Consider the following 24,521-nt stretch of genomic DNA (forward strand, 5'->3'; position numbering starts at 1 on the left):
AAAAATCCATTTTCCATTCTCTTGGGAATGTTTAGAATATTCACAGAGATAGTAACCCAATATTTCTTCAAATGCTGCATTTTGGATTGATTAAAACGTTTATATATTATTAAAGGAGATTGGAATTTCAAAGTTTCTAAAGGCATTTTTTTCCAATGATAGAGATCAAAAGCAAAACACTGAGTTAGAGTTACAAATCTACACTCTCATAGATATGGGAATAATATATTTTGTTCCATCAACATGTCTACTTTACATTATTCAGCACAAAGCTTTGTGAAATAAGAATCATGGGAATATAAGAATATAAAGGAAAAAGGTACAAATAACAGCTTCATAAACTGAGAAATGTACATAAATAAATCATGTATATGTGGGCAGTTTGCTTAGCTGGCAAGAAACAAAATATGGAAAATCTGCTTGTTAAACAATAACTACAGAGTGTGCTTTTATGATGTTTTTCACCACAGTAATTCATATTAGAGATAGAAGCAGTTGCATGTTAAATAAAATCATTGAGCATTGTTCCCCTCGCATTGCAAAGAGCTGACTTATGTTGTTTTTAGATGCCTCCCATTAGAAAGTAAATATTCCTTCAATGCTATGCATTTCACAAAATTTAATAAAGACGAACTGTAAATAAAGTCACAGGGAGATTTCAGACAGTTTTATTAGAGATTGTTGAAAAGAAAAAGAAAATTAAATACAATAACAGTAAACGTGGTTCTCACATTGAAACCAGGCTCAAAGAACTAGGCTACCATAGAAAAATTTCCAATTTTTGTATTATGATGTAAAAACAGATTTTTGTACAGATTTTGTACAACAAAATTCGTAATAACCTTTTATCATTTTTAGAAAACTTTAAATATATAGATAAAAATAGACAATTTTCATAGGTCCTACATGAAGATGGGTATGTTCTGTTCCAAGGGCTTGCATAGAGCGCAAATGGGGTTATAATATAGAACAACTAGACATTAATATTTTTAGGATTACAAAAGCATGGAAACCATAAAATGGGCACAATTTTACTTGTTTATACCAAAAAACAAATTTCAAACCAACCTGTATAACTAAAAAAGGGGCAAAAAAACTTAAGTTACAGACTTCAAATAACATTTCATGAATTGTCATATTTACAACATGTTAGTAAGACTCTCTCTTAGCATATAGCTGATAGCTTTTTTCTTTATTCCTTGCTAAAATTTCCTTTATATCGATCCCAACACTAAAGCATTCTCAAAAGTCTTGAAAGTCTGTATTTTAAAACTATTTAACCTACTTATCAAGTGACTCTATGCAAGGAGTGGAGCAATGGCTGATTCTACTGCTGATGTAAGTTGCAGGCTTTTCAACAAATATTTCAAAAGATGTATGATTGAAAAGCTTGCCACAAATCCCTCCAATTTTAAGTGTTGTAATCCTTTAAAAACTGCATACAGGGATAAACAAGAAAGACATACAACAAAGAATAGAATCTCTCATGCTTAAACAACAAAAGATGGTTCTGGAGGAGCTATGCTTAGAAAACCAAATTTCTACAAAGCATTTACTAACAGTATTTTAAATAAAAATATTGCTCCCTTTTAAGCAAGCTAAAATAGGAACTGTATATATAACCTTTTATTGTAGTAAAAAATGGACTTGGCTGGTTAATAGAGAGCTACACAAAAGAAATATGTTCCAGTATTGCAAGGAAGACCTAAAAACTATAGAAGCTTAGTGCCGGAGTATCTATAATTTTAATTTTTTTCTTAACCAAATAATTAATACCCAATCAGAACTATCATTTTAAAACTAGTTTTCTTAGACATTTAAGGTTTTGCTGTTTACGGTAATAAATAACGTTATGATCATAATTTTAAGATGACAGCAAAATCATAACCGACTCTACTGACTGACAATATCAGTCTTTAAAGGTGTAACTCCAGGTATGGAAAAACAAAGAGAAGGTAACTTCAGCATGTAATAAGCACTGTTTGCAGCTTTACTTCCAGTTTCTGCACAAAAGTGAACGCACATACTGTAACTTTCAAAAAGACAGTGAAAATAACACGTAGGCACCCTTCCCTCTGACCAGGGTGGGAAGCACAACACATTTTAACTTTATCACTCCGCGCTACATGGTATTGGACTGATACATCAAGGGTTTGTTAGGTTTTGTTTTTCAGCAACATTAACATAATATGACATTAACATATAAAAATATTTCTGGTGTTTTGATTTACTGTTCAGCCACGATCCATTCTCAATAGTGCAGTTTGGGGCACTAACTAGGGTTCAATATACAAATAAAAGTGGCTGGCACAGAATTCTGATGTCACCAGATGCTTAAGATCTCATTCATTAATACTGTGACTCCAGACAAATATTTACATGCCTGCATGCGTTAAAACCAGAAAGGTGTCTTTCTGACCAACAGGGTGACAAAACGTATTTTCTAAAATTTTCATTTTCCTAAACTCTAGTATACTACTGCATACATAATACCTTCCTTGTATGTTTTATGTTTATATACTGTACATGTGACCAACAGTTTGAATAAGAAGCATCATTACTATTTTAATTCTATATACCACTACCAGTTTGGAATGAAAATGTTACATTTACTTCTTTTTTTAGGTAAAAAGACCTTCAGTGAAACCTCTTGGCTTATATTCAATGCTTCTTTTCAGATATGCAAAATGTAATTCACTGGGTTGTTGTCAGCATCCATTTGTTGGTCTTTTGGAAAGTATGTGAAAAAAATCTTCAGGAGAAAACCCACAATTAGAGAGTTTAAAATTGAATGTAACAGAATATTACTCTTTACTTTATTGATTTTTTAAGGAATCCTCTATGCCCTCTGCAAGTTCATTTCTAAGCGTTCTTGCTGGTTTCTGGAGGGCGTGATTCTGTAAGTCTGGGTGACCACTGCCACAAGAGTCTCCTGATGTGCTCAGATACAGAATTTTCAGAAGAGGAAAATGGTTCATTCCATTAAAAAAACAAAGCTGGGTCTTATTCAGACCTGCCTTTAACTCTGTATCCAAGTGTCCAGCAGCAAAGTTGCAGGTATTAATGGTAAGAAGTTTGACACTTGTACATTTACAAACATTCTCAGGTCTCTGGTATGAACCACAGGTGAAAATCAATGGAGGAAACTTTCTTTTTTTGTAGAATACTTAAACTTTTAAAGAACATTAATACACAAAATTGAGGAAGTTCCCTTAAAAGGACTTTATTTTTTCCAAACTTTCCAATGACGAATGTCTGACTGCAAAGTTCTTTACTATAACATGGATTTCTTCAACAGGAAAGATTCAGTACATGACAGTAGTTTTCAAATACAGTCTTCCATCTAAAAATGAACAATAAAAAATAATTAATGACATGACATTTGGGGGACAAATGTGAATGTAAAAATTACATAGGCTGATATAAAATTTGTGGGTTTTATTCTATCTTCACCTGTTTAGGAAGCAACATTTTTCACATATTCTCAAAGTTAATTTCATAATTACATTGAGTTCATGTGGTTGAAAAGAATACAGCATTTCTAGTTCTCATAAATATATATTTGCTATTTTGATATCAGTTCCACAGCACTCAGAAAATAGATAAGAGTATGCACGTGTGTTTCACTGATATGCAAGGCTAGTTGATTTCTGCTGAATGACAATTACTTCCTCCAAGCTTGCAGAACCAAATTTTCTCTGAACGCACTCAGGTGTATCTTCATCACGAAAGACTTAGCTCCCACCTTACTCCTTAGCAGTGTTGTTAAATATACCATGTAATGTAACTATTGTGCACATTTGTTGATATTTAGGTGAAAGCCACCTAGGTTATTTCATCACTCTCAATGAACTATAGCCTGTCCCCCTTCAATTGAGATTAACCAAAACAATTAAATGCTAAGTTGGAAATATATTACTCAATTTTTACCAGTTGAGAAACACACAGGGGAAAAAGAAAAGTAAATCAAATCTTGGATACATTCAATAAACCCATTCGAATAAAGCAGATAAAGGAATGATAAACTAAAAATCCAGAGGAAAAACAAAACATAAGCCTATTTCTCAAATATAACACCCTCTAAACTGTCCACTTTTTGGTGTGGTCTAAACTTTTGATGTATTTGTGTAAAATATGTCTAAATTTCAAGTTTTAACACCTATAGTAAAAGATAATGGGAAAAGGAAAGTTTTCCAAAGATTTTTAAAAAATGCATATTGCCATGTAAATGTTTGCAAAATGTCTGGTACCTTCAAGAATTAAAATATAGGGAAACAGAAATAACCTATAGTAAATTCAGGAAATAGAAAAAATAGTCTAAGTATTTGCAGATCTCACCTTCAACACAAAGTTAATTGAGTGCTTTGACATAACCTGTAGTAAATATAGTAATTAGTAAAGGTCATAAAACCAACGTTTTTTACTTTATAGAAATATTGGCTTGTCCAAATTTTATATTCCTATCACATGTTACATCGTAGCCTAATTTGTACAGTTGGAATATCATCTCCAGGATGTCATGAAGGTAATGTTTTGCTCATTGATATGTCCCAAACATCTAGTCTATGTTCAATAAATATGTGTTGAATGAATGAATGAATGAATCAGAGATAGGTTTCATGTAATTTACAAAAAGTAGATAGTGAAACATTGAAATACATTAAAATATACATATATTTAACTTATATTGTCAATATCCAAAAATCCACCACTTGCCCTCAACAACGTGGGCAGAAAAGTCGATGAGATTGGTCTCATTCTGGCTAATTTCTAATAAGGTGTGTCAAGTATTAGCTGCTCTGTAAAATTAATCCAGTTCAACTTTAAGGGTAATGATAACAATTACTTGAAAGTCTCTAAATATTCTTAGTTTTCCAGTTCAATGATCATACATCAGATTTATTCTTAATATATGAAACATCTAATAATCACAGTGAAAATCTGCTCCCCCTAAATAGCCTACACCTTTGGATATAAGATATAATCTAAGATTCACCAGTGAAAGTATATTACTAATCCTACTGAACTCTGTTTTTGAACGATGACTCAAAGGCATACAAAAACTATGCTGGATAACCACCCTACATATGTGGTCTAAAAATATTTCACCTTCTTGGCCCCTAACGATAGGCTCATTAACATTAAATATTACTAGAGCTCAGCAGTAGCTATTGTAATATTCAATAAATATACGAACTTCCTATATCAAGAATTATTCAAATATCAATATCAAAACCATATAAATTTTTTTTCTGCTTTATCTCCCCAAACCCCCCTGTACATCGTTGTGTATTTTAGTTGCAGGTTCTTCTAGTTGTGGCTTGTGGGACGCCGCCTCCATGTGGCCTGACGAGCGGTGCCATGTCCGCGCCCAGGATCTGAACCCTGGGCTGCCACAGCGGAGCGCGCGAACTTAACCACTCAGCCCAGGAGCTGGCCCCTAAAACCATATAATTTTGGTGAACATTTCTTTCTAAGTAAGGCTATGACAGTACCATATTAACATATTCTGAAATGTTTATTGCTTTTGCATGGAACATGGCATGATTTCTTCCATTTGCTTGGCTTGATTGCACCCACCTGTGGGAAAAACTATGCTTTTTCTTACTTACATTATATAAATGTACTAATATATAACTACTTCTAATTTCAGCTTAGCAGGAGTTTCAATTATTCACTTTGTAAATAAACCTAATAAACTTGATATTATAAAAATAAACTTCAATCTTTCATATACTTGGTACGATGTGGCTAAAAATAGAATCTTTTTAAAATTAATTTTGATCCTAATAATTTTTCTACATAAAGCAATGTATTTTTTTAAAAATCTAGTAAATAATAGGATCTAGAGATAACTGAAGAAGTAGAGTGCTGATAGTTTTACCAAAGTTTTCTAATTTTTAGTCTTTCATGAATTTATCCCTACTTCTCTCTGCTTTCAATTATCTCATTATTCTTATAATCTATTCAATTATGTTAAGAGTATCATTCCAATTCTTATTTTTTAAAAATAGACAATGATTCCTAGAATTGGAAACAGAGAAGAGAGATATTCTCAACTTGCTCAAAATTCAAGTTCCATTAAGTGAGATCCTTCCCAATATCTGTGGAAAAGTAATAATTTGTTCAAAACTAACATTTCAGTGCTCACTATGGATTTTTAAAATCTTTGTACATTAAAGAAAAAAATTAAAGTCTTGAAAAAATAGTTTTCTAATCTTTTGTGATGTCTACAGCATATAATGTAGAAAGAATCTAGTAGCAAAGAGTGGATATATAAAAAGAGTCCATTAAGTATGGACAATTGTTTTAAAAGATCGAGGAGCCAAATTCTTCACCAAGGTCTACAAGATGTTGCATAATTTTGTATTGATTTTCCTCTTTAATCTTAATCTATTACCACTCTCCCCTCACTCCTTGACCCTGGCTCTCCTTTGCATTCTACAGCACACCAAGCTCTGTACTGCATTGGAGTATTCAGGCCTGTTCTTCCTTCTAGAAGCCTAGAAGATAAGTACCTCCTCCCTCCTCTCTTGCTTTTCTGCTCCCTGCTATTGAACTTCTCTAAATAGAGCTCCCCTATTTATTCTCCCATACAAGCACCCTAAGAATTAACTCCATTGTACTTGTTTCACTTTGAAGTTCCATATGGGGAGCCTACTGCATGGTGAGACCCATGAAAGCAGCAGCCATATTTCTTTTCCCAACAATATTAGAATGAGAATGCTTTAGCATGATGCTTACCTTAAAAGTTTTAATATAGTCTTAAATGTTAAACTTTTGGATAGAGAAATTAATCAATATGCCCACATAAAAAATAATTAGCATGTTAGAAATTTTAATGTCTGAGATTAATTTTAAAATAAAACTATACTCATTTTAAAAATATGACAATAATTATTATTTTGTAAGTATCTTTACCATAAACCATATATAAAATATATTTATAAAAATTATATACATTATATTTATAGCTCAGTATCTGATCTGCTATAATTCCACTTTTAGTAAATGTCTGCTATTTAATTTTTGACTATTGTTCCTGACAGATGGACAAATGCATCAAGCATTAAAGATGCCAGCTATAAAACAGATCCCACCTGCTATAGTTAAGGCATTTCTGTGATTAAATAATACGTATACATCAGAGATTATCTGCCTTAGAATGAACTGGAAGCAGAAATAGACCAGGCATAGACAGATCCTAGAAGAGTCACTCTGTCTCCCTTTGTCTACAGAGCCTAACTTTCAAAGCAATTCTACTTTACAATTTTGTCATCCTTATTGAAACATACTTATAGGTAATTCAAAATCTGTAAGCAAAAAAAGTTTTATCTAATTTTACATTGTTCCAGAGAAGTTATATTGGTCCTGCAGCCCACAGCCAAGAGCCACATAACAAACCACCTAAGTGAAAGTTGAATGGCAAGGGTGCTAGGAAGGGTCTATGGGCCCATGACACAAACCGGGCTGTGTTTTTATGTTATATAATAATGATTCCAATGCTTTCCTTCCCTGATTCTTCAAACAGCAAAGCCATGGGGCCATAGAGAAGGCCCTGCGAAAACAAGCTACAGGATGGAGATCATGGAATCCCCGGAGTGTTTCTGTGGCTAAGACTTTATCAGTCAGAGGTGTGTTGTTTCCATCTGGAAGCTCAGAGGGCTTATTCACATGTTTTGTTTTAAGGGCTGTCCTTTGTGCATTGTATTTACCTTGTAACTAGATAATCTCTCACCTATCCACCACTTCTTATATCATCTTTACTTATTTCTGCATATGTTGGCCCCCTCCAAATATTTTCCCTATTTGTTCCTGATACTGAGCCGGGTTTACCAAACAATTATTCCTTGACGTCTCAAAACATTTCTTGAAAACTTTTCTTTAAGTAAAGTAGCAAAAAAGGCAAGAATGGTCATTATCAGTATAGCTAGTATTTTCTGAGGATCTGTTGTGTTCAAGGTGTTTTATAGATTTCCAGTTTGAACTTCCCAAGAACTCAGCAAAATAAGTACTCTTAGTGTCTTTTACAAATAGGCTATTAAGGCTCAAAAATATGAAGTGTCTTGCACATTTTCACAGAGCTAGCAAATGGAAACACCATGATTTGATATTTGTGTGAATCCAAATTTTGTGTCCATTCCTCTAATGTCACTTTCCTCTAATAAGCAATTGGACTATCACTAGAGGAGAAATATGTTGTCTCTGACTTGGAGAGGAAGGGACTGACTCTTGAACACCTCAATACCATCAGTCTCCCTGCTTTGTGGATCTATTCCTCGCCATCCTCCCAGAGACAGGGCCTTCCTTTTAGTGTGTAGAGTCTCAACTGAACAAAGTAAAATCAGAACTAGAATTCTGATAATTTGGTTTCAAAAGAAATATCTTCCTTTGACACAATGATTATTTGCTTTTGTAGGGAGGTTGATGTGACAGAAAAATCATCAAGCTACACGTTGTGCATGGGAGTATTTAATTAAAAAGTCTGTTCTCATTAAAAGCATTTGGGAGTAGGGATTGAGTGAAACTATTTAAATTACAAATTCTTAATAGTTCCAAAGTTCACTGTGATTTGATGCTTACAGAGATAATTTGGCATATAAGAAAGTATCTAGATCAAGGAATAGTTTATTGCAGGTGTGAATTTTTTATGCTGTTTATTGTTATTAGGCAGATTTAGATCTACAGATTATGAGTTGAAGAAAAAAATTTAAATTCCTTCTAAAAATGGACCTCGGGTTTTAATATTAAAGTTGAAACCATCAAATCAAATCATTAAGTATTAGATTCTATATGTTATTTATTTGCTATGGCTAAGGAGGGAGAAATGGGGACTCTACCAGAAAATTTCTAGCTTTGTTTTGTGTTTGAGTATTAAGTTCACTGTTTTGATTTAATGTTTTTGCAGGTATTATTATATATAGCTATTCGTTGTGTCCAATTCATATAGACAAATATATAATTTAGCTTTTGTTCCATATGTAAAACTAGAATATTAGATACCTTGATCATTTATTTTAAAAACTAATGAAATTTGCTCAAAATTAATCACATTATGTAACAAGATTTCCTATTAGAAGATGACATATAAATTAGAACAATTTCAAATTGCTTAGTTGAGTGACACCAGAAATCCAATTCTTTCATTGTATGAAAATTACATGAAATAATTAACAAGGGAGTATGCTAATGAAAGGTATCACACAATATGCAAATAGACGTATATTCCAGTTTTGAATAGAACTCTCTTGCAAACATCCACAAGGATCTCTTACATGTCTTTTGCACAAAAGGCTTAATAAATTACATTTCCTCTTAGGAAGTAGCTTTATTAAAAATGGCATCTATTTGTTCAAAACTTATATCCAGACACCTGTAATCTAACAAAGTTTGCTGCTTTCACAAAATGGCTGTATGAGCACATATCTAACTACTCCAAGAGCTGAGGAAAATATTAATATAACAGAAGGTAAACATATAAGATCATATATCTAGAAAGTTTAATATTTACTTAAAGAATATTAGGTTAATATGAAATGTAGTAGCTTTGAGCCTCTCTCCACATAATGTCTTAATCATGTGAAGAAAGGGAAACCAAAACAAACGATGAAAACAAATGTTAATGATTCATGTGATATTTGATAAGACAAGGAAAGGAAGTCAAAATAAAAGCAAACAAACAGGAACAGATGGGAAGGATCTTTGTCAAGTCATAACCCCTCTTCTAAAACCCCCAAAGGAAGAAGCTAATTAAAGAAAATATTGTTTCTTGCTTTTTTTATAATTTTATATTTAGAGTAAGAACATTCTGCTACTGCTAAAGCAAAGAAACAGAGACACAAAGTCGACATTTAACATGAGAAATATTTTAAGAGAGATTGATGTTCAGCACAGGCCCTTTTACAAGAGGATACTAAGTAAATATCATTTCTTCTCTTGAAATGCAGATAATAACAGTGTAAGTGATTTCCAGAAGTTATATTCAAGGTTGTGTCAAATACAATTAAAAAGTAAAAACTGGAAAAGTTGTGACAGATTTTGAACTTTATGTAATTCAGGGATATAGCTACAGAAGCTAAGGCCCACAGACTGGGTCAAAGTGAGAGAGGACTAGAACCAATAGCCCTTTGGAGTGCTTTCTGCATAAGTACCTGGTGCTATTCTAGACAGTGAGCACAGACTGTGTGTAAGAGAGCACAACAACAATGGTATTCTGTCTATATGATCCGAATATACTAGTACAAGCCATAGGTAATGGATTACCTTATACACTAATACAGCCCAGCTCATTTGAAATAAGAGTAGATAATATCATGTTTTATTACAAGGCTAGTATGAAATAAAGCTCTTGATTTGGCTAATATTGAAGACAAAAAAATTATAATCAAGAACTGCTGTTACATATTTTTCAGTTTTCTTCAAAGAAGAAAGTGCATACAGTCCAGTTTAAAACATGTTCTGAGAACAGAAGATCATCTAAAGCTATAATATACAGGTTGAAAGGTAACGGTGTTTTTCGACAACGACAGTGAAAGTGAATGCCTGTCCTTTCCATGGTAGGGACTTTGTATCAGACTCTAGGTAACCACAAAAATTGAGGAGAGACCAGAGCTTTGACAATTTGAAGCAGGTGGAACTAGACTTTAGGTATTGTGGAAGCAGAATGGGCAAGCTGATCTAATCACAACATTCTTTCTAAATGGGGGGCAAAACAGAGAAACCAGTAATGAAAGCTGAACTGAAGAATGTGAAGAGAAGGCATTTGAAGGTCTGCAGATGGCTATAGTTAATCTTAGCTGGCTCTGAGTTATTTAGTCAAATACAGCCCCAGGCAAAATACTCTTCCCAAAAGGTTAAACCAGCTTACAGTATCTAAGTTCCTCTGAGAAGTGACATTCTTGTTATATCTTAAAGAAAAGGCCCTTTGCCTGAATTTTAGGCTCAATACTATGACGTTGATGCTCTCTGTGAGCAAAGAGGAATTTACTACCAAAGGTTAAGATAATCCTGCTTTTGTTGCCGTTAGTGCTGTGGAGTCAATTCCCACTCCCAGCTACACTGTGGACAGCAGATGGAACCCTTCCCGGTCTTTTTGTGCCATCTTCTCAGCTTCTGGCACTATATCAGACAATGTTCTGCTGCTTCATGGGGTTTTCTTGGCCAATTTCTTGGAAGTGGGTGACTAGTTCCTTCTTCCTAGTCTGTCTTATTCTGGAAGCTCCACTGAAGCCTGTCCACCATGGGTGACCCTGCTGGTGCTTGAAATACCTGTGGCATAGCTTTCAGCACCACAGCAACATGCAGCCACTACAGTATGATGACCAACAGATGGATGATGTGGTTCCCTGACTGAGAAATGAGCCTGGGTCGCAAAGCTGAAAGCATTGAATCTTAAACACTAGACCACCAGGGCTGGCTGTACTGGGTATTCCTGTTTTGCTAGGTATTAACGATCTTTTATTCTGTAATTCAAGAATCTTCCCCAACTACACCCTATAGTTCTATGAATTGATGTCTATTTGAGAATTAAATCTTCTTAAAACCATATCTCCATAACCACAGGCAAGCAAAATTGATAAAAAAAAAAATTATCATCAATTATCTATGTTTGTCTATTGCAATAGGGAACAAGCAATTCTGTGCTTAACGTTAGGACATTAGCCCTCTGACAACACTTTTTAGTCATGAACAATCAGCCCATATTCATGAAGGCAGAGTTTGGATCCCACACATTGTATTACTGGAACTTAAGTGTTGTCACAATCACCTGTCATAGGATCCAAACTCTTGTCTCCCCCAAGTTGTTTTCACTATGCCAACACTTATAAAGCTTCACTATCCTAGAGAAATTGATTAAAGTTTGGCTATAGTTTCCTTAAGAGCAGATAACATAACATATGAGTGTGTATTTCTAGCACCTTAAATATTGTCTGGAACCTAGCAAGTTCTCAATAAAAATATACAGATGAACTATCAAAACTAACATCACAAAATGAGGGGAAGATGGGTATTATATGCCCCGGATGTTATACCCCAAGAAGAACACAACTTTACTTGTGTACTATACTGGCTTAGAATACACAAGCTAAGTCTAATCATAGGAAACATCAGCTGCAAAATGAGGAATGTTCTATTAAGACTGCATTCTTCAGAAAATGTCAATTTTATAAGCTTTTTTAACAGGCCAAGGAAATGCTTAAGATCAAAGAGACTAAAGATAAATGACAACTAAATATAATATGTGATCCTAATTTGGATTCAGTAACGCTATAAAAAATGCTTATGAAGGACATGATTGGGTCAAAGGACAAAATTAGAATTTTGATGTCAGATTAAATAAAAGTATGGTGTCAATGAAATATTTACTGAGCTGATAAATATACTGTGTTGATGCGTAAGAGAAGATCCTTATTTTTAGTAAATACCCCCTGAAATATGTATGGGTAAATATAACAGGTAAAAGACCATGATTTCTATATCTTACTGTTAAATGTTTCAGAAAACACTATGCAGAGAGAGAAAATTATAAACCATATGGGAGCAATTTATTAATGAGATGAATCTTCCTAAATGATGTATGAGAGTTTTAATTTTTTGAACATTTCTAAGTTTTTTTCAAATGCAAATTAAAAATTAAATAGTTGGGGGCCGGCCTGGTGGCACAGCAGTTAAGTTCACAGGTTCTGCTTTGGGAGCCCAGGGTTTGCCGGTTTGGATCCCGGGTGCAGACATGGCACCACTTGGCAAGCCATGTTGTGGTAGGAGTCCCACATATACAGTAGAGGAAGATGGGCATGGATGTTAGCTCAGGGACAGTCTTCCTCAGCAAAAAGAAAGAGGAGGACTGGTGGCAGATGTTAGCTCAGGGCTAATCTTCCTCAAAAAAAAAAATTAAATAGTTGGCCTAAGTGAAATAAAAATTATTTTTTTGAGGAAGATTAGCCCTGAGCTAACATCTGCCACCAATCTTCCTCTTTTTTTTGCTGAGGAAGATTGGCCCTGAGCTAACATCCATGCCCATCTTCCTCTACTTTATATGTGGGATGCCTGCCACACCATTGGTTGATAAATGGTGTGTAGGTCCTCACAGGGGATCCGAACTGGTGAACCCTAGGACGCCAAAGCACAGCATGCAAACTTAACCGCTGCATGACCAGGCTGGCCCCTGGAATAAAATTTTAATACGTCACTCATATCAGATATTTATTAATAACTGGTTAAAGCCCTACACTCTCTACTATCTACATATACTGTTTCACTGATTAAGTGGGCAGTATTCTCATGGTAAATATGTTTTCTGCCTAGCAAAAAGGCTTTTAAGAAGTCCTATTCAAGTATTGAATAGTAAGAAGATGCTTAGTGATTTGCTTAATAGACTTCTCCAGAAAAACCAGGTTCAGGTTCACGAAACTTACTGGACTGAAGGTGTGGATATAAGTTGTCTTCTGGTATATTGGCCCATTATGTTTTAATGGTAAATTTACAATTGTAAAGTTTATGAAGTCTGCTTAACTGTTACCTATTAGTTAATTAGGACTGTGTATGCTACTGTGCATTTGTTGGTATAAGGAAATTACTGTTCTGTTTAACTGTGTTTGGAACACAAGTTATCTTTTTAAAGTTTCTTAAAAACAAAAACAAAAAGCAGAGCACAGACCTCTTTAAAAGTTGGGTTTTGTTTTTGTAAATAAAGAAAAATTATATTGCTGGTAGGTCTGCTTTAGTAAAGGATTTTTGTGTGTGTGTTCTAATTAAGCATTCATTAGTAAGGAGTGAGAAACCATCAGAGTGGTTAATGTACCAGCAAGTGAGAATGGGGTACTTTGCACTTAGGTTATCTTGTCCTGATTGGAAGGTGAGACCTCCCAATTTCAGCAAAGAAAAGTACAATGAAATTTCATTACTTTCTCCACTCTTTTATTCATTTCTGGGAGAAAGAAGACTAAGACACAGAGATGGAAGGAAAAAATCCTTTGAGGGCATATCTGAACCTGAATGATGAATGGACCAATTATCTACTATGCTTAATTAAAACAAAGCATAGAAGAAAAGTGATGCCTTATTTGATAAAATAAAATATTGCAGAGGAGGGAAATAGGATCTTTCAAATCCAGCATTCCTAACCTTCAGAACTGCAATAAATAGGCAAAATCCTCGGTGAATAAATTGAGTTTTCAGAATCAATTTATATGTTATCTGTGGGGAAAAACTAAAGGGAGCAATTAGAAGGACAGCTCTTGTCAGAGCCTAGTTATTTTCTTTTAAGTTTGGAGGAAAAAATCATCATCTTTCTTTAAAAGTTTAGCATTTTCTATTTTCTATAGCATGACTAATTCAGTAATTTTAATAAAGTTATAGTTGTTTAAGGAAGTAATTGTGAGTGAATAAAGTTCTAAATCTCTAGAGCTTTATTTAACATATTTATACAATGCTGAACCTAAATGCTGGGATAGTTCTAAACTTGACAAATGACAAACTTCAATGAAACAGCTCAAATTTTTTCAACAAATTGAGAATTGTTTTATCTAAAGAAATGACTCTTTTGTGGGAAATAGCTTTTCTTTTTCTCTTACCTAATGGAATCCTCAAAAGTATGTGGATGAGGACAGTAACTGCTATACAAGAACTATTAAATAAGGTAGCCCTCTGTGCACTACACTTTAACACATAAGGGTCCAGTACAGAGATGTGCAAAGTTATATTAAAGAAACAGACTAGCAAACAGGCAAGAAAGTATATTGACTGAATTATCGTATCTAAAGAAAGAATATGAGAATCAGTAGTGTTTGTCCAGAAATATAGCCTAGAGAAAGCAAAGATAATCAGGTAAGTTTCAGCAAATGTCCTTTAAAGTACCAACCAGGGATGAGGTTACCTTTGAAGAATGAATGTGGGCATCTGGTTTACCTTTAGATATTCCTGAGTCCATAAAATATTTTAATTATATAATACTCCTTGTTCCAATCCCATTCTTGCCAGGTAACTAGACAATTTTATTTTCTACATAGCTCTCTACGGTGGGAATCCTCTAAGATGGCCAGCACTGCTCCCTGCATCCTAGTATTCACATCGTTGTGTGATGCCCGTCTCCTTTAAGTGTGAGCTGTCTCTAGTGACTTGCTTCTAATGAAGAGAACATGGCAAAAGTGATAGGAAGTCACTTCCAAGATTAGGTTATAAGAAACCGTGCCTTTCATCTTGCTGGCAGACACTCTCTCCCGATCTTTTCACTTGCTTCATCTGATGAATGGGATTGCCATGTACTTAGTTACCCTATGGGGTGTCCAAGTGGGAAGGAACTGATGATGGCTTCTGGCCAATAGCCAGGAAGGAACTGAAGCCCTCAGTCCAACACCCTTGAGGATATGAGGCATGCCAACAGCCACATGAGTGAGTTTGGAAGTAGATCCTGCCTCAGTTGACACTAGAGATGAATGAAGCCCCTGCCAACACCTTACTGCAGTCTGGGAGAGACCCCAAAGCAGAGCACCCAACTAAGCTACTTCCAGATTCCGTACATAAAGAAACTACAAGGAAATAAATGTTGTAAACCATGAAGCTTTGAAGTAATTTGTTGTGCCACAGTACATAATTAATACTCTTTCCTTTGTAAGAAAGATGCACTGGTCAATGTCACAAGAAAATATTTCAGTTCTTGTGATTTACAATGTTTTAGCATACCTTAGTTTGCTTTCTTCTGGAACACAGAAAAGATTGATAACCCCACTCTGGGTCATGTGAACTCACCAAGCCAAATGCCACTTCATGAGTTCTCTTGTAAGCTTACCTGCATTTCAGAGAAACAGCAAAACCAACCTGTATGTTTCCCAGTACAATATTTGTTATCTTACTATATTAAAATAATTTCTAAAACCCTCAATGATTTGCTACTAATGGAATAAATTATTCTAAATCACAGAATATTTCTTTTCACACTTTTAAAGGATTTGTTTTTTAATATATATATTATATACATATACATATATATTAAATATATATGTCCATGATAAGCGGAAATTACCTGTACTTGTATTACCTTGGGGTACTTTGATTCTACTGGGAATAAAAAAAATAAGTTTTCCTTAAAGATTGATGATTTTATTTCATGATATATGATGGTCCTCTCAGAAATAAAAATGATAATTGTCAATAGTCTAATCCTTATATAAACTTGTTTCAGAATAATAATGATTGTATCAGATCATTTGATGCAATATGACAGAAGTAACCATCGCAGGAAATTGTATAGCTCTGTACTGTTGAAGTTGTTACCATTTAATGAACTACCAAGAAAGACAAGAGAAGAAAAATAACCATTCTAGACTTTTCTATTGAAACTGGCTAAAAAGGTACTAGTTTGAAGAAGAAACCAATCTTTTTAACGTTCCTCAGAACTTTTGGTAGTGGTGATTGGCCACGTTCAATTTTGGTTAAATCTGGTATTTTGCAATGTATGAAACCATTGTTCATTATACCACGTTTTTCAAAGAAACAGATAATTTTTTGAAAACTGATTAGGAAAATATCAACAAAACCGCCACAAACAGTAACAAATGAAAGACACTAAACGCTTTCTAAAACGGAAAGCAATGAAAAAGAGACAAAGTGTGCTCTTACAAAAATATGCAATGCTAATAGATAACTTTGCATTTTACAAATTGTCTCTGTCTCTGTGGACACAAAGAATTTCAGGAAACATCTGAGCACTCCGGACTTAACTTGCAATTTATGCTTATTGTAAGCTCCAATTTATTCTCAGCATATATTAAATTCCATGAGATTGCCAAATTTCTTTAATACGATTTTAAAAAATAAACACAAAAACTCTACAAACAAACATTTAAAGCATATTTTAATAAATGTGCATATATTTAGAAAAAAGATAAGTGCTGATATATGTATATTTTAGGCACACTGTGAAATTCTGCCCTGGGTCACGGTAACATAGGCCACAATTTCCATTAAAATTAATAGCTTGTGGCTGTGGTTACTGTCAGTATTGCCTTATTTTCCCATCACTAGCAATTGTGACATGAATAAAATTAACTTATGTCACTATGTAGATCATTATATCCTGAATTAAGGTTAGATTTCGAGAAGCATTATGAATTTAAGGAGCTCATCTAGGCTTATGTCAAAGCCACTTTATAATAAAACCTTTATTTTCCTACCAGAGGGACTATGTACTACTTTTCCTCTGTGGGCTGGTTCACAGTTGCACTTGGACAATACTAAATTGTTCAACCAAGAGTGCCTGTTTTATCTTAAGATCCTTGATTCATTTCAATTGGACAGACTTCAGTGCCATCTCTTTTTAGGGAAACTTATTTTCATAGCTATAAGAATACTAACTTGTACATCTTGGATAATAAATACTGCCTGTTTTCCTATCAGGTCTTTGGTAGCATAATGGTGTCCATAGGAAGAGTTCACGACTTTATCAGCCCTCCTTCACTGGTCCGGTTCTTTACTAGTTCAGGGCTTGGATGAGAATTCTCTAAATGCTGCAACTCTAACCAGACCTGATGACTCTATTACTAAATGCCTTATGTATTGAAAAATCATGATGCTCTCTAAACTTAAAATATAGTGTAGAACTAGTATTATTTTCGTATAGCACACACTTTGTTGTGATAATACAGAACACTATTATCTGGGCATTTTTTCTTTACTTACCAAGACTAAAGAACAAGTGTAATTTTTACTTTCTCTTCATCAAAATAAGAATGTATTATACTGTTCAAATGATTGCAAAGAATATCTATGCATCAGAGGGAAAAGCTGACAATGAGAGTAAATTATTGTTGCTTTTTTGTTTATGAGTCTATTCAATGTAGTTTGATTACTTGAAAGGATTGGTATCCAACATATTGCCATATGAAACAATATCATGAAAAATACATGTCTCTTAATGCAAGAGTTGAATTGACAGTTTGTCACAGGTAAAATCTGCAGAATCAACAAAGATGAAAAATAAATAAGTCAAAATATGAATTATCTAATATACCACTATGTATTTTTAGCATTCTCTATTCTAATTTTATATATATAATCTAGCCCTGTAAATTTTTTTGTCCAAGTTGTATTTCACTCACTTTAATGGACAAAATTCAACACTGAGTAATCTATCCTTTCTAACTGCCATTAAAAAAAAGCTACATTATATTTCTCTATTTCTTTTTAAATTAGGTCATTCATTACAAATAAGGATGGTGTAAAATGTTACAGAAGTGTATTAAGTCATAGCCATTTGAACATACTTTGTTTCTCAACGTTGCATTTGTTACTCTTATTATTTCTTGGGTAGTGGTGGCTTGATACTCCAGCCTTTTCAGAAGAATGACAATATCAAGATTATGAAAAAAGATTCTATATTTTCAACATAAGCCTTTATTGGTGCCCAAGGTTGTTTCTCTTGTCTGGACCTCATATTCAAACCATCTCACATTCAAGCACCAGCTCCATATCCACCCAGATGCTTTCTCTACAACTCTATCCAAATGCCCCCTTGTTATATCGAACTCAGCAGCAACAAGCCAAACTCATCATCAACCCCTGTAGCCTGGATCTCTTTCCTAGATTACCTATTTCAAATTACCAATGACTGTTTTCTAAGTCCTACAATTTGATTTTCCCCTTGTATTTCAAAGGCAGCTTCCCACTTATTCCTTGCACAATACCAGAACTTGAATGCTCATTACCTCACTTCTGAATTCATTACCTTCTTCACTTCTTTATTCTCACTCTATAGCAATACCTCCTATGCAATATTTATACTGGATTTAGGATTTAGTATATCGATTTAAGATATAAAACAAGGTGGGGCCAGGTTTTCATTTTAATAGATATTATTTAGGAATCTGCCCAAAGCCATACTCAGAAGCAGCCATCACATTTATTTCTCTATTTGCAAAAATTATATAAAATCTGTTAATAATATAGCTTCTCAGAGGATTTAGACTTATACATCCAGACTTGAATGAATCTTTACCAATCACCTAACTGGAATTAATTGCTTTGTTTGTGCTGTGTAAGTACTTTGTTTACATTTCATAAGCACTAGATCAAAGTGATACTTCATTAAAGGGAATACATCTTTTACATCTTTCAGGAAAAAAATATCAAATTTTCTAAATTTCAGATTTAATCTATGAAATTAATTTTAGGCCTTGGATACATGTTCCCAATAGTGTGTTTATGAGTTCTTACAAACAACAAAGTTAAAAATGATTTCCATTGGAAAAACTTCAAAGTATGACTACCTAAAATGTTTATAGAGTGCGTTAGTTTTTGAATCTAGAGATATGCAGACACATGATATAGCCAAACTTTGATTTGTTAAAATTATTCCTGTTTCATATAAAAAATTTATTGTATAAATATTTTATATTTTTATATAAATAAAACTTGACTTATAGTACCCATCACCCCTGAACAACACCTTGACACTCACAGCTTTATCAGTAGGAATGAACTCAACATGCATTTTAACAGAATTATTTATATATCTCTATATCACACTAGATTATGAATAATTTATAAAAGATACGTCTTTTGCATTTTTTCTGGCCCCAGCACTTAAGTGTATAAATATTTGTTAAAGTCAATTGGTTACAATAGATTTACCAAGAATTGGTTACAATAAACAGTTTGCCAAAGTTCATTCCATGAGATATTATACTTTAAATTCAATAAAAATGTTTTGTAATCAGATGATTTTAAGAAATGCTAGTTTAACTTTTTAATCAAATATATCGACTTTAATGCGGGACACTGTTTAACATTAACGCGGGACTGTGGAGTGTTTAAAAGACTAAACGTGGACTTTGAAAATTCAAGAAGCTATATATATTTTCAAAAGTGACGTTCATTTCTCACAGACTGGCAATTTTAAACTTAGTTCTCCCAAACTGCTCATGAGCTGATTCTCCGAAGAGGACGTTGATAGCAGTCTAAAAGCGAAGTTGGAGGAGTGTGTCCATCTATGTTTCTCCAGTTTACACAGCAGTGAAGATTTTAAAGAAGTTGCAATGGTCAGAAGGGTTTCAGGAAGAGAGATCAGATGAAAAATATTTAATTGAAAGAAACGAATAGCAATTCTGAAGTTCGAATACAACTTAAATTCATGATTTTGGAGCTTCCAGAACTTTCCTTCATGAGATATCTTCATATTCTGTATTTATTAGGCTAACTATATGAAAACGTAGACCTCCAGTTAGTGGTTTAGAGAGCAAGAAGACAAAAATCACAGTAAAGAAGAAACTGAAATTAAAATTAAGCCCAGAGATGAGCAAAAAAGGCTAATTTATATATTTATATAATTATTTATATATTCAGATGTCTACCATATTGCTAACTTATTTTATTCAGAAATCACAAATGCTGCCAATAGTAAAAAACAATGATAAAAATCACTAGTTTCAAGTCTCTCAGAATTCTAAACAGTCCTTGATCCATTGAATATTGCTGAAATTGCACTCATACTTGTTGTTTGTTTAATATTTCATATTAAAGCACTACCACAAGTGTTAAAATATAAAAGCCCAGACATTTGGAATGATGACCTAAAATTTCACCTCTTTGTTAACTACACATATTTAACATTAAGAAAATAATTGGAAAATTGTGCATTTCCTTTGTTTTGTAAAAATAGCATGCAAAGGAGCCAAATTGTGATAATTCACAGCCTTTCTATGTGAATTGTTGGGTTTAAGTAAATGCTTGTATTCTAATTTTCTCACAAACGAATAGAATTACACATTGACATACCATTCAAAGCAAGGCAACTAAAAACTGCATTTGAGATCAAAGTAGGCAATTACCCACCAACTAAGCATTTAAACATTAATTTAGAAAATCAATTGTTAATTGACTTAAAACAAAAATACCCAAAAATCTAGTTATACTGAAATTTACAGTGTATAAATATCCTAAAAATATTCACCTAATTTTTGCATGTTTCTTAGCACTCAAGCATTAATCTTCCTAATATTTTAAGTGTGTAGATAAATGCTATCAGTATTTTGGGAATTAGTCAGTTGAGAATTTGGTTGTGGATGTGAAATTATGAGATGAGAGAATGTGGAAACTAAGCTAACCGCTATTCCCAGCTTTGGACCAACATGAAGTTTGCTTTATTGTTAACATGATAACTCATATTCTTTAGTGTCTCCACACTTCTTTCGGCTGGATGGTCTGCTAGTGTGTGAGTCATGGTTTGTTATGACCAATCCCATGTCCTGTATTTGGAAGTTACAAGGGTAACTTTTTGAGAGCCAGTGAGGAGGTTTCTGTCTAGTTTGAACTCAAATCGTTTCAGTGCAGTGGAACCACCTGCCCTCATTTCCTATATTAGAATGTGTAACAAGAAGCAATAAGTCACTAGATGAATTTTGCCTGCATTTTAAAGTCTCATTGTAAGATAATAAAATACCTGCAAATAATGGAATAATATGATATGGAGAAATAGTTTTTATAGCCACATTTTGATTCTGCTGCTTGTAACCCTTGGGAAGTTAGTGCAAATATATCACACATCTCAGAGGTCCCACCCGGAAAAGACCAGAATTATAAGAAATTTATTGCAGACGATAGACCATAAGCATGTGAGTGCCACGCCATTAACATTTTTCTTTTTATCTACCACATTTACTTCACTCTTTTCATTCATTGAGACTTGGATATGTTAACCAGAATTGATTCTGAATTCTTAGGGAAATGCAAGTGAATGAGCTATATTATATAATTAATCAACCCTTTAAAGTACCTTCTGCAATTTCTTTAAATGCTTCTCATTCTAATAACTTAAGAAGTATAATTAGAATTTGCAAAATAAAAAATTGAGCATTTTTAATCCTTTGCAATAAGTATACCACTTAAGTGCCTAACACAACGGGATTAACCTGAATTGCATAAATTTGAAGGAATATGTGGGCAAGTGGGTCTCAAAATTCTATCTCAAAAGTATGTCTGAAATGAAAGTAGTTAGGGGAAGTCATTGCTTCCATTCTAAAAAGCTCAGAGAGGAGCTGGCCCAGTGATGCAGCAGTTAAGTTCGCACGTTCCGCTTTGGTGGCGTGGGGTTCACTGGTTTGGATCCTGGGTGTGGACCTACGCACTACTTGTCAAGCCATGCTGTGGCAGGCATCCCACATATAAAGTAGAGGAAGATGGGCATGGATGTTAGCTCAGGGCTAGTCTTCCTCAAAAAAAAAAAAAAGAAGGAAATTTTTTAAAGATTCAAAAAAATAAATAAAACTAAAAAACTTGGAGAGCTGTTTCCTTTACTTGTGATTTAATTGTTATTTTCAATTTGGTTTATGTGTTGACATAATCTGATATACTATGAGCTTTTTTGACTGAGGGAAATTTTTTCTGTCTTACTATTATCATAGTACATAAATAAACATTTATGTTCTTCAGGATTCCACAGTACTTTTAAAAATCCGTAATTTTACATAAAAATGTATATTTCTGAGTTCCCTCAGAACACAAATATGGGAGGACTGAGCTTATGGTCCCACTTGGACAGCCTTTGGCTGGAACCCAGAGCCATCTGTTGGGTTTAGAAGAGGAATGAACTTTCCATTCCTGTTGTCTTACAGCTAACCTTTTCTTATTTGTAAAATTTCTCTTCATTCCTGATCCTTTAACTAAGGATAAGGCCTAGACTGTGACATCTCAAATAACTTTGCTAGAGAAATTTATAAAAACCAGTCAAAACACTGTGATAACTTGGAACAAGGTAAACCTAAAACCAATATTAACCAATATAAGCCGTTAAGAAAAAATAAAGACATTGAAGTTATTAATACCAGTAAATTTCATTCTATCATGGAAATCAAATCATTAGCTCTTAATCTGTTAAAATGGGAATTTCATAAGTAAATGTAAAACTACAGTATGGAATCAAAGTTAAACACAGCACACCTGATTATGTATGGGAATAATTTATGGTCTACAATCTCCCCATCCAGTGTTCTTTCTCCCAGGGAGAAATAAAGAATGAGAGTCAGATCCAATAATTTGTAGCCATCACTCATCGTTTTATAGGTGTAATTAGTAAGCTTAAGTAGAACTATGTTTGAAGATTTACTATCTCTGGAGTATGATTATATATGAATTAAGAGAGTCTGCAGTTACTCCACACTACACGAAAATACAAACTATGGTAAGAGAAATTTGCCAAAAGATGATAAAAAAATTAAGAAGCTCTAACACTTCCAACCTAAAGGAGTCAAAAATAACTAGTTTATCTTTTATTTAATTTGGAAAGAGAGAAATGATTATACAGAATATGTGGCTGCAAATAAATCTTCCTGAGCCATATTGTTGAAACTGACATAAATAGTGAATTTCACATTCGGTCACGAATTTTTTAAATGGCTTGGAAAATCTGGTGAATATAATTATTTTTCAGCTTAAAACATGCTGAAATAAAAAGTTTGTGTCACATACGTATAAAAAATATTCTTTGGCTTAAAAGAACTTTTTCTAATCCAAATAACGTACGATTTTTACCAAAATGAATCTAATAGTACTATTGTAAGTACTATTACATAAACTGTGTGCATAATTGTAAAAATAGCAAATTCTTTTTAGCACTTGGCCTATAGCAGGTACCAATCTAAGTTCTTCACATCTATCAATTCACTTAATCCCCTTAGCAACTATGTGAAGTGGATATTAAGATCATTATCTGTGTTTTACAGATTAGGAACCCCCAAAATCAAAAAGTTTACTTTACACACTCAGTGTTAGACAGACAATAAAGAACAGCACAGGGATTTGAACCCAGGCAGTCTGAATCCAGAACCCATGCAACCACAATGCACCATGGACACATTACGTTTGTATGTGTGTGTGCGTGCATGTATGCGTCTATATTCATAAAAAATTAGGTGTCTTTACCATTTTGACAGGATAAAAATATCAGTAATAGAGCAGGTCTTAGCAGTTAAAGTAAGTTACCCGGGTCACAACGTTAATGAACGGTAGTGTTGACACTAGGCGATGGCTCTGACTCTACCACTGCTCTCTCAGGACTAAATTGTCTTAATGTTAACTTTAATCCTTTAGAAATCAGTTATTTAAAGAAAGTATCAATATTAATGCAAGAGAAAATCTGTATTGGCATTTATTTTGCAACTGATTAATAATTATACAAATCTATTCGTAAACCAATGGATTTCTTTTTCTTTTTATATTAGAGAAAACTTCATGAGAAATTGTAATGACAGTGTTCGCAGGGCTAAGAAATAACCATTGCCTAGTGAAAATGCCTTTATATTTGCCTCAAAATGTATCCTACAGGAAACCAAACTCAATTTATTTGATTTTATCACATTACTAAACTTTACATGGAAGGAATTATATATCTGCATTTTGAATCTTAATCCTTCTAGATTTATGCCACCCTCATTATCCAGTTTAACATTTAGCCACTCGTAGCCACTTCATAAATTAGCATGAGATGAAAAGATTGATGGGATGTAGGAGCAAGGCATACAGAGTCAAAGGGA

General features: G+C 33.6%; 1 protein-coding gene across 1 annotated transcript in view; it reads right to left on the reverse strand.

The window, feature by feature from the left end:
• Positions 1-652: 652 nt before the first annotated feature.
• The window catches only part of DACH1 (dachshund family transcription factor 1), a 407,431-nt gene continuing 383,562 nt past the window's right edge, over positions 653-24,521 (reverse strand). The window contains exon 11 of the mRNA XM_008517937.2: positions 653-3,343. Coding sequence (XP_008516159.2) covers positions 3,306-3,343 — 38 coding nt within the window. The 3' untranslated portion in view covers positions 653-3,305. The remainder of the gene's footprint in view (positions 3,344-24,521) is intronic.

This window comes from Equus przewalskii, chromosome 16, assembly GCF_037783145.1.
Source record: "Equus przewalskii isolate Varuska chromosome 16, EquPr2, whole genome shotgun sequence".
Classification (NCBI taxonomy): domain Eukaryota; kingdom Metazoa; phylum Chordata; class Mammalia; order Perissodactyla; family Equidae; genus Equus; species Equus przewalskii.